General features: G+C 38.3%; 1 protein-coding gene across 2 annotated transcripts in view; it reads left to right on the plus strand.

Annotated features, from left to right (window-relative positions):
- Window positions 1-12,259, plus strand: part of ghrhrb (growth hormone releasing hormone receptor b) — a 29,319-nt gene that overhangs the window by 13,882 nt on the left and 3,178 nt on the right. For both annotated transcript variants that reach the window (XM_066717117.1, XM_066717126.1), the window contains 8 exons: window positions 148-255; window positions 2,221-2,321; window positions 3,929-4,026; window positions 6,127-6,259; window positions 7,206-7,359; window positions 8,677-8,737; window positions 8,952-9,018; window positions 10,241-10,332. In XM_066717117.1, the coding sequence (XP_066573214.1) occupies window positions 148-255; window positions 2,221-2,321; window positions 3,929-4,026; window positions 6,127-6,259; window positions 7,206-7,359; window positions 8,677-8,737; window positions 8,952-9,018; window positions 10,241-10,332 (814 nt within the window). The remainder of the gene's footprint in view (window positions 1-147; window positions 256-2,220; window positions 2,322-3,928; window positions 4,027-6,126; window positions 6,260-7,205; window positions 7,360-8,676; window positions 8,738-8,951; window positions 9,019-10,240; window positions 10,333-12,259) is intronic.

The raw sequence follows: 12,259 nt of genomic DNA on the forward strand, positions 1-12,259 counted from the left end.
AGTGAATTCTTATTAGATATCATTTAAGCTTTGACTTCTAATGTTAACTGCAGTGGACATGTCCAGCTATGTTGAGGAAGTGGTGGAGGAAAGCAATCACTGTTCAGTGCTTTTCTGAATGAATCACTGTTATTTCTCTCTCTTCAGGATGTCCAACAGAATGGGATGATATACGCTGCTGGCCCAGGGCTGATGTGGGCCACAGCATCAGCGTGACTTGCTCTGAAGTCTTTCAGCACTTCCCAACTAAAAAAGGTAACAAACACGGTAACATGAAGGGAAAAACCCCAACGACATTTGTAAGTGTATGTTTGAATAACTGTCAATATTATTGTTTCTGAAAACCTGTGTGTTAATGCAAGAGTGTTATTTCATAAAATGACTGAATGCTTGCAATTAAATGGAGCACTGAAAGCAACTATGTGTGAAAAAGATCAATTTCAGATCTGACGTCAGCTGATTGCAGTTGCATAACAACTGACCAGCTGCAAACGAGGATGGTATGGAGGCAGAGCTATTGAGGAGGTTTTGTTACGTTACTGTCAGTGCTCCCGAAAGGCACAAGTTACACCTATCTGGTTTCTGCGGTATTTACTCTTGACAAATCTCTATTGTAATAAGCACAGCTCAGTTATCTGACCCAAACGCTACACTGCAAATCAAAGAGTTCAGAAACTGCCTAAAGCATGTACAGTAGCTGCTGTTTGTTATGCACTGTGAATCACTGGTAACAAGCGATAGCCTCATAAGTCCTAACCTTCCAGCAGGCGCAGGCATTGCCGTCAACTTTCTTTCGATTGATGTTCTTTGGGGATTTTTTATAACAAACTAAATAATGTTAATCTGGAAGTCCCAGGATAACACTCTTGGCAACATATCACACACGCCACCCACAATGCAGTTGTGTACATTGTTCTTGCGTGAGCAGGATGGAGGGCTAAACAACTCGATAACTGTGGCTCAAACAAAAATAGCTTTTGAAAAGTCTCATTTTTTGTATTCATTTCTTGACTGCATTTCAGACCTTAATACATACCTATATGAAGAATTATAAAATGTGTTTAGTTTAGTTTTCCTGCAACACCTTAATATAGATGAAGCAAGAGCAGTGAATGGACACAATATCATATTTTAACTAGGCAGGCCAGTTACAGAAAACTAGTCTATTCTAGTCTTTTTCTCCAAAAAAGGAAAGGTATGGGATTAAGATGGGTGGTAATAATCTATTCCCTCAGTTATGTTCTGATATTGTAAAATTTGTTCTTAGGGAGGATAATGGACCAAAATATAAGACATTGCTAAGATAATAGTTATTAATAGAAACAGAAATAAATGGTAATGTACCCAAGGAAACAAGGCTGAATATTAGACACAGCGTATTTGCGTTATGTCTTCCTCCCTTCCCTTTCTTTCGTCCTTATCTTCTCTCCTCCAGATGTAATCTACTTTCATTTTTCTTCGAACTTCGTATGGGTGGACAGGATCTCAAAAATATTGTTTTAATATTGTCCTGCGGTAGATGATATTGAACGCTTCCTGCTTCTCGGATGGCGGACTCAGATAGGACGAGTGAAAGACAAACACTCTACTTAACAAGAACAGCTTGTTTTTGTCCATGTCTGTATCTTGTCCTACAATAAATTATCTGTCTTTTAGTTGACTGGGAACAGACAGTACAGAACCTGTGTAGAATGCTTAAAATGGATAAGACACTGATTTAGGTTTAAAGTCATGGCAGACTATACCTAGAGAAGATAGGGAAAACCCTGAGAAGCTAACTGCCCAGTCAGACATCGATGGTAACGGCACTGATGAATTGTGAGGAGGTATTTTTCTGTAGGGTAATGGAGTATTCAGTTACTGTGAGGCAATTATCTTCAGGCAATTTGTTTTTATGTGGCTTCCTTCCTGGAGAAATCAGGTAGAAAATTATCTTTGTATTTGATCAATCTTGTCTCCCTGTTTTCCTTGGTGCATTGAGGAGTATACACCCCATCTTGAGTTGCCGTTGTTCCCTTTGGTATTTTTTCCCTTCACTGTTGTATTCGCTTGTCTCTTTTCATTTGTTTACAGTGAAATCTATGTTGGAACCATCTGAATAATGGAAATTGTAATTGGAAAGAATTTGTCCGTTACTTGAATAAGTGTATGTCTCCGTGTGTATGTTAGTATGTTGTGTGTCAATGGATTTGTTACTAATGTACAAATATATTTGTTCAGGGTTCATCTTTAGAAATTGTTCGAGTGAGGGCTGGACAGAACCTTACCCTCCATATCCAGAGGCCTGTGGATTTGCCGAAGACCCAGAACCTGAAATTGAGGTTTGTAAAGTGGGGAGGCAAATATAATACATTCTCACAGTACATGCAGTCTATCCTTACATCGAAACAACTCCACATATTAATCATTTTAATGGTTTATTGATTAGCAGCCCATTAGTTCATGTTGAAATCTAAGCATTTTGTCAGGAGTGTAAATTCATCAGAATTATTTTCATTTGCCTTACTGCTGAGTTAGGGGTTTGCGAAGTTTGTTGATAGCCAGATAATACATTTTGGGAATATTTAACTTAACAAATATTTGGAAAGCAAAGTGAAAAAGAGAATGATATTCTAGATTTTCCCATTAAGGTTATTGTAAGACTTTGAGAAAATCAATCAATGCAAAGCTTTTTGTATTTCATTTAATTTAATCTTTGTTAAAATTACATTTTATCGGTCTTGCTTTCTCTTACTCCCCGTGCAATGATTATTAATATCACTTCCTCCTTTATTATGTTTTTTTTCTCAGTTTTGTCCACAAGATTTGAGGCGACAACTACACCCTCATAATTAACTTTCTTATTTAATTTACATTTAGCAATCTGGAATTAGATTCCTAGACAGTGCCTGTAAACTATGACAGTTTGAGTAAATGCATTTTTCTCCTGTGAACCTTGCCAGCACTAAATTAAATCAATTGTTGCAATTGCACATGAAACTTTTGCAAAAAATTGCCCCACACAGATACTTACAGATAAAAACAATGTTTTCCCTGGGTGACATAAAGAAAAGTCATCCCAGTTTAAGAGCCAGTGCTATGTTCATTAACATAGTGCTGATAAAATATTGCTGTGATGCTGCTCAGAAAAGCTGAAAATGTTAAGACCATTGACTCTAAATTTGGCCCTGAATGTCTTATAACACATCTTTCGATAAGCAGAGAAGTGTTGGAATTTCAATAGTGTACACTGGTAACCTGCCTTGTCCTCTATATCTCTTACATATTCATAATCACACAAACGCACACAGACACATGTACATGCATATGTATCTGATTGTGTATGTATATACCAAAGTATATTTGCATCTCTGTCTGTATAATCATGCATATGTGTATTTACACACACACACACACACACACACATACACACGCATACACACAAAGAAATTTGCCTAGAAAAAATAGAGGTTTTGCCATTACCAGACAATTTTTAATTCACTGCTTTTCTTGCTTTATAGTTCTCTAAGTATTCATGGCAAAATGCCTGGATTTTTTTTATTGAGGATTGAAAAACACAAATTTGCATTATGAGAGAAATAACGTGGCATCAAACTTCTTAATTAACCAGAATGAACACAGGCATGCTTATAATAAGAATATAGCAATTTTCCTCTTTCTTAGCTACATTTCCACGAAATCTGCAGGACTTTACAAACACATATTGGTTCTGAGGTAATGGAGAATAATTGAATCACAGCTCCAGCTATGGATGGGAAATGAACTATAAACCTCCTGGCATTATGGATGAAGCAATGTTCTCACAGGGAAGTTGTATGTATAGCTAATCTAGTATTACATAGTACTGCAGTACTATTTGTCAGATTTTTGTGACATCGGGAAATCTGTGTTGCATAATTTTAAATAAACCCTTTTCTTTTCCTTCTAGAAAACATACTATTCCACATTTAAACATGTCTACACTGCAGGCTATTCCACATCATTGATTTCATTAATAACCGCAATTATTATCTTCACTGCATTCAGGTAATGTAGAAAATATATTTGATTTCAGTCCATTACATAAGAACATAAGAAAGTTCACAAATGAGAGGAGGCCATTCACCCCATCGTGCTCATTTGGTGTCCATTAATAACTGAGTGATCCAAGGATCCTATCCAGTCTATTTTTAAATGTTCCCAAATTTTCAGCTTCTATCACATCGCTGGGGCCTCTCTGTTTGAAGAAGTGTCTCCTGTTTTCTGTCTTGAATGCCTTGAAGCCCAGTTTCCATTTGTGTCCCCGGGTGCGTGTGTCCCTGCTGATCTGGAAAAGCTCCTCTGGTTGGATGTGGTTGATGCCCTTTATGATTTTGAAGACTTGGATCAAGTTCCCACGTAGTCTCCTCTGTTCCAGGGTGAAAAGGTTCAGTTCCCTCAGTCTCTCAGTAGGACATTCCCTTCAGACCTGGAATAAGTCCTCCTCTGAACTGCCTCTAGAGCAGCGATATCTTTCTTGAAGTGTGGAGCCCAGAACTGTCCACAGTATCCAGATGAGCTCTAACTAGTGCATTGTACAGTCTGAACATCACTGCCCTTGTTCTCAATTCTACACTTTTGACAACATACCCTAACATCCTGTTTGCCTTTTTTATTGCTTCCCCACATTGTTTGGATGGAGAAAGTGAGGAGTCCACATAGACTCCTAGGTCTTACTCATGCGATACTTCATCTAGTTCTATTCCTCCCATAGTGTAATTATAGTGGACATTTTTGTTACCTGCATGTATTACCTTGCACTTGTCCACATTGAATTTCATCTGCCAGGTGTTGGCCCACAACTGAATGTTATCTAAGTCCCTTTGAATAGCCTGTGCTGCCAAGATTGTATCTGCTGAGCCACCTATTTTAGTATCATCTGCAAATTTGACAAGTTTGCTAACTATCCCAGATTCCAGATCATTAATATAGATTCGAAAAATCAAAGGCCCTAGTACTGATCCCTGTGGAACTCCACTAACAACCTCACTCCAGTTAGAAGCGACTCCTCTAATCAACACCCTCTGTTTCTTATACATCGACCAGTTCATAATCCATCTACTTACATTACCCTGAATGCCTACAGCTTCCAATTTAAGGATCAGTCTTTGGTGTGGAACCTTATCAAAAGCTTTTTGGAAATCTAAGTATATCATATCATATGCTTTCACGTGATCTACAGCTGTAGTTGCATGTTCAAAGAACTCCAATAAATGATCTAAACCCATGTTGACTATCTCCATGATTATGGTTTTCATTTAAGATGCTCCTCTATTTTCTGTCTAATCATTTTACACATGGGGTCTATCAATAACTATATTTTTTCACACAGTTATGTGTAAAACTGTTGGATTTTCCTTTCGTCGGATGTCTAGATATATGAAGTCCAGTACTAAAAACTATTAAACATGGATGAACATGCCAGATTGAACATATGCTTCATTGTGATGTTCTTTACAAGCCTATCGAGTACAACACTCAAAGTATTTCATAATGAAGGCCACAAAGTGGCATATATTTATTATATATTTATTATAGCAGGTGACAAATACTGGGAATTTTGTTAACCCTCTGACACTTCTGAGAAGAAGCCTATTTGTCTGCGTCTATTTGTCTATGATGCATTCATCATTGTGGTTATTGCGATATTTTGTCCTGAACATGCTTTATATTCCATCAGTTACAAAACCCACAGTTTTAATGGAAAGCCTATTTCAACATGGTCTTTATTACTCTTGCCAGAGATGTGTTTACTACTGCATGATGTCTGTGCAATTTCACACCTAGTGCTTACTGGAATGCATATCATATAAAGCTGTCATCTGTCCAAATTATTTTCAAGCCTCAAGCAATACTGTTGTAGTCAAAGTATCCACCATACAGTTCGAACAATGTTATTCAATGATTTATTGAGTTTAATCAATATTGTTATTTTAACTATACTTATTTATTGATTATATATGTTGAGTTTATAGAAAACTGTAAATATTTATGCATGTGACTTAACAGTATTAAACTATGAGCCGCTACCACATTATGTGGTAGACTGAGCCTGAAACAAGCTTGTGCAGAAGGGTCATATGTAAACCTTTATTTTATTTCCTGCAGAAAGTTCCACTGTACCAGGAATTATATTCACATAAATCTGTTTGCATCGTTCATCCTGCGGGCGAGCGCTGTGTTCATTAAAGATGGCGTACTCTTTGCAGATGAAAACATGGATCATTGCTCCATGTCGACGGTATGTCTTTATATTTATAAGTTAGTTGAACATCAATATTGTTTGCTTCTCCTGAACGTTTTCCAATGTCTTCAGATATATATCTTCACTACATTCTCCACCTCCAAGTGGAAATTAGTAAGGTTTTGCTTAACGTGGGAGTCTATATATAGAATGCATCAAGAGATAAGCATTAATTAAGAGGGATGTGTTTGAGAAATACCAGAACCGAAACCGAGTTCAAAGATCATCAGTGGCTCATTAACTGGGAGGAATAATAACTGCAGTAGGTCTTGCCTAATGAGAATTCAGAGTATTTTTACAATATAGATCCATACAAATAGGCAAGAGTGAGGAATTAAATGAACCAAAACAATAAAATAGGTCAAGTACTAATGTCATAGAATAATGTATTTCACTCTTCTGAAAAGGCACAATTTAAAATATGGTAAATATGTATCAAGTGATACTAGCAGTTCTAGTAAGGCATTCGCAAGAAAGCTGTACCTGCACCATTGACACATGTAAAACTGCATATATGCATATCCGTTTCATACAAATGTGTCTGTTAACTAGCTTCATTGGCATTTTACTTTATTTTCTCTGATGAGTGTGCTATTCCATGTAGACTTTTTGGGTGAGTATGTAAAATATAATGATTGTCCATATTTTCTATAGGCACTGTATGTGTATATTAATGCAGTTAATATAATGTATCTCAGGACTTCTTCCTCCACGATAGAAACAAACTTGCGTTTATTCACGTTGTGCTCGGTTCTAAAATATTTTCTGTCAATTCTGTGGAAACATTTCAAAAGCTGCTGTCTGGTACTCCTCTTTTTCTGATTACTACACATTTTTTTAAAGACTTGTTTTTGCCACAGTACAGTTGTCAAGATGTGTATCTGTGTGTTTGACATGTACTCTTACCTTGATTTATAACATGTATCTGTTTATCTTTTCACAGGTTGCTTGCAAATCTGTCGTTGGGTTCTTTCAGTTTAGCATCTTAGCAAATTTCTTCTGGTTGCTGGTGGAAGCTTTGTACTTGCAGACGCTCCTGGCGTTTACATTTGTTTCACAGAAAAAATATTTCTGGTGGTACATCTTAATTGGATGGGGTCAGTGCACTTGATTTTATTATTTCTTCCTTAGCTGTTTAAAGGGTTCATATAAACCTTTAAAAATCAAAGAAATTATCTTTGCTCACCTGATACAATTGCCAAATGATTCGATATGAATCAGTGTTAAAGAAAACCACTTTATAGGTTGCACAAGAGGGTCCCATGCTTTCTTAAGCCCCATTCATACTGAACGTTTGCCTTGCACCCCCATGTACACTGGCTTTGAATGCTGCAAAATTGCATGATGTACCCATTCACACAGAAAACACAGATTGCCGGCAAGAGCGCTGTAGATACTACAGAAGCCTGTGGATTTTGGAGAGTCGACACGGACTGATAAAAGTTCGATCATTTACCCATTTTGCCAGTTTCCTTCCATTGTGTTTACTGGTTGATGGTTCTGACCAGGGCGCTGGTTCGGTTCAGACTCACTACCAAGAACAAATAGTCAAGAGTGAAAAGCAAATGAAACGTCAATCTAGGGTGTGTATTCTCACTATGACCAGGTCACCAGGCTGTATGGTTGTGTGTTTTTGGGGTGTGGTCACTGGACCCAGCACTCGAATTCATGAAGCAGTGAACCCAGTATGAGACTCGGCTCTCTGTTCATGGTCACGTAACCATTGTGTGGAGTCTTGACACACTGCAGCAAAGTTAAATCAACTAAAAAAGCATGGCATTACATTGTGTGTATATCTATATCTACCAAAAGTCTGGGTTTACAGATCTGCAATTGATTGATTGCTCAAAAGAACTTATTTTATTTTTCAGTTTTTAAAGTTTGACATTACTGCCGTAAAATCAAATTGAATAACTCAAAACAAACTAGCATCAGTGTACACTGTAATGTAGTGTAATAAAACATTTGCCTGTATAGAGATATTATATTATATTTTGCATGATTTATTGGTATATAAGTTATGACATATGTGTGACAATAGTATTACATAAATCAGCAACCTGTTGGTTCATCAATAACACAAAGAATTGCTGCAAATACATTATTTTCAACCTCCACCATTTCTAACAACCCAATCCATTTTCGGTTATGGTCACAAGTTCTTGTTCAAAGGTGGCTTAACCTTGTTGTGCCCCAATTCTGATTGGTTACGGCAGTGAACTGCTCGACAATGCAAGGACGAGACGTGTCATTTGCCGGCAATCATTTTCCTAACCCATTCACACAGACCTTGGCAGCAACAAAATGCCACCAAAAAGTCGGCAATTGTTTCAGTTTGAATGGGGTGTTATCTTTGGGAGCACAATAGCTACAAAACAACTGTGATTTTAATCAGAAACATCCGTGTTCTGCAGGTTTCCCCACAGCGGTGATGATTGTGTGGGTCATCACTCGGATTTATTACGATAACCGAGGGTAGGTATATTAATTTTCTGGTTCTATCGAAATATGGAGTATCAGTTGATTTAAATGTTGGTAAGTTATTATCATACATCACAGAAATGGTTTGCAGTAATTTAAAGATTGCATGATGTCACCTTTGCTAAGGCGCCTACAGTACAACACTATTAACACTATCATTAACCCCGTGTTACTGGGAATGTTTTCAAATTAAAACTTCTGATTGCAGATGCTGGGATGACAATGAAAGAATGTTTTGGTGGATTATCAAAGGACCGATACTGGTGTCAGTGTTAGTGAGTATACATAAGCTTGACACTTGCTATTTCTGATATTTAACGGAGTGGTGGAGTAGCGTGTGCAAATCATGAGAGCCAGAGAGACACCAGACGATGAGCTGGAGCGGGCGGGTGTCAGTTTGAAGGCAGGCCGGCCAGGAGGGATTTGCAGTAGTCCAGGCGGGAGAGGACCAGGGACTGGATGAATAGATGAGTGGAGTTGTGCTGGGAGTAGGATAGAATGGGGTCAAGGGTCACTCCAAGGGGATGAGGGGACCAAGAAAGCAGGCGTACAGAGAGAACAGGCTGGGGCCCAGGATGGAGCCCTGGGGCGCGACAGTAAGGAGAGGTGGTGATGTGGACAAAGATTCATTCCATGTCACTTGATATGTGCTGCCATTGAGGTAGGAGGGGAAGCAGAGTTTCCAGGGTTGACAAGGAGAGGAGGATGGAGGGACTGACGGTGTCAAAGCATGCAGAGAGATCAAGGAGCATCAGGACAGGGGAGAGGTGACCGCTAGGAGAGCAGTTTCAGTGGAGTGAGCAGAGAGAAAGCCTGTTCGCAGAGGGTCAAGAAGTGAGTGGTGAGATAGAAATCTAGAGAGCTGATAGTGAACAGCCAGCTCAAGGGTTTTCGAGAGGAAGGGGAGAAGGGAGACAGGCCTGTAATTCTGATGAGAGGGGTTTTTAGGTGTGGAGTCACCAAATCTTGTTTGAAAGCAGAGGGGGAACAGCCAGAGAGGAGGTAGGAGATGAAGAGGAGTAGAGCAGGAGCCGTCGCCTGGGGGAGGCGAGTGGGGTGGGCACATATTGGGGTTTGTAGCCTTGAAGCAGAGAGGAAAGTCAGAGAGGGGTGAGAAAGAAGAGAAAGGAGGTGGGTCAGCAGGAGACCCATGTGGGAGGAGAAGGTGGGGTGATTAAGTGTTTGCAGATATCGGCGATATAGAAGAAGGAGGCAAAATCACCCACAGAGATAGAAGAGAGAGGAGGAAGTGGATCTGGGGAGCAAAGAGGGAGGAGAAGGTGGAGAAAAGCTTGCAGGAGGTTATGGGCAGAGGATTGATATGAAGACTTTATTTTGCCTTTCGCAGTAAAAGTATGATTAAAAAAGGTTAATATAAGACACTTATTTGCCTTTTGTTATTATTATGTATTATTATTATTATTGGTGTTCATGTTGTTGGTATTGTTATTAATACTTGTGTTATTATGTCGTTTATCTATTCATTCTTTTGGGAAGGTCAACTTTATTATATTCATCAATGTGATCCGAATTCTAGTGCAAAAACTAAACACACCAGCTGTGGGAGGAAACGATACAAGACATTTTATGTAAGTTTATGAATATTAATATATTTGCCATACCTCAGCGCATTTGCTTCCTGCATTAGCTGTTAAACATAGATTCACTAAAATAAAATAAAAGTATTATAATGCACACAGAATCAAGTTAAGGAATGATCTGTACTTCTCTAGAATTGGAAGATATTGGATTAATATTAATATTGGATTTGAAGTATGTCTTGATTTAGTTTTAATACACATTTTAAAGTGGTTCCCGTTATTGGAACACTCTAATTACATTGTGTCATAGAATATTATTTTAAAGACTGAAACAGTGTTCAAATACAGACATTTTGTTTTTCAAATGTAATTATGTCGTAGATTTTATGAAGGGGCATGAGAGACATAGACGGATGCCATAAGTTTGTGAGATATAAATCACATTGAAATATTAAAATACCCACTTAGAATTGCCACCACAGTCTAATGTGTAAACATATTATTTTTTAATTTTCTGTGCCTCATGATGTATGTTTAAAAGTTGCAATTAAAACTACACATAAATGCACCTAAATCTTCTCTGCTTTCATGTCAGTTTCAGTTTTTAATACATGGGGCTGAGATGTGTTCTGTGTGATGTGTCTCTTATACAATTTAGGAGTTTAATTATTTAAGTTGAGATTGGTTTTCACAATGTTTCCATATTGGTTGCTACAGTACGCCATTAGCATAATGAGAACTTGATTGTACACCTCGGGGAGTACATTAAAACCAAGTATGGTTTCTAGTAAATGAAATGTGACTCATTTCTATAGCTATGGCACCTCAGCAAAACAGGGCCAATTAAGTTTAATAATCACTTATGTAAAAATATAGTTGCACAAATGTGTTTTGCCTAACGTTCTCCATACAGTTGAGCACTTTCCATTTGATACTTATCTCCAACTGCTGTGTTGAGCTCACATGGGTCTTTGAGCAGGTTAGTGTGTCCAGGAGCAAATGCTTTTGTGTGCGGGACACCAACCCAGCATTTGTTGTGCGTGAGTCCTAAGCACTAGGATGCCATATTGCAGGAAAATGTAATGTCACGGTGATATGTGGGTATATGCTAGACTAGCACAATATGTTTGAATGATAGACAGTGTAGCTTTTAATTAAATGCTTGAAATGTGTTCCATTTTTGTAATCCTATTTTTATTTTTTTAAACACTAATCTAAAGACAATATAAGTCTGGCAATTGCTTTTACCCCAATAATTGTTTTTCCAGCTGTGAGTTGGTGGAATTAGTTCCAGCTGTCTGCATATTTAATATACATGGACTGTATATAAGAATAAAATCTCTAAGCCGATCACAGATTACAAATTATTTCCTTTTTTTAAATACATTGTTTGATCAGAATCATAAACACTGATTTCTGTTCACTGAGGCTGTCCGTAATGTCTGTATATATATGTGCCTGGTACAGCGTTTCCCCTTGAAAATGACCTAGGCATGGCGGTCTGTTTCTGACCTGTCAATGTGGGGGGGGGTGGGCTGAGCGAGAGCGTAGCCTCCGAGCCCCTAATGTCCACATGGCCTGGAGAACAGTAGAGGAGTAGTGATATTTTCAGCCTCAAAACAACCACTTGACACCGCCAAGGAGAAAAGTGTTTTCATGTATGTTTTTCTGTACATTGTTCTCGACGTTCACGTATTTGTTTTGCCAAGCGGCACCGATTTTTGGCGGGCCGCCGGGCCTGAATATAGCTGCGGGAAACCCTGGCGGTGCATTAAATTCTCTGGGGGTTTCGGCCAGAGGCATAGCCTAGAGCTATACAATGATCCAACGTATTGGTATCTGGGGTGTATATGGACACCCTATAATTCCTTATAAGATTCATAAATGCTATCCTTGGGCATGTGCCATATGAATATTAAATATGAATTGACCATTTGACTGTCCTCTTCAGGTATAAGGGTGTTTTATAATAAGT

The sequence above is a fragment of the Amia ocellicauda genome, chromosome 2 (genome assembly GCF_036373705.1).
Source record: "Amia ocellicauda isolate fAmiCal2 chromosome 2, fAmiCal2.hap1, whole genome shotgun sequence".
In the NCBI taxonomy this organism is placed as follows: domain Eukaryota; kingdom Metazoa; phylum Chordata; class Actinopteri; order Amiiformes; family Amiidae; genus Amia; species Amia ocellicauda.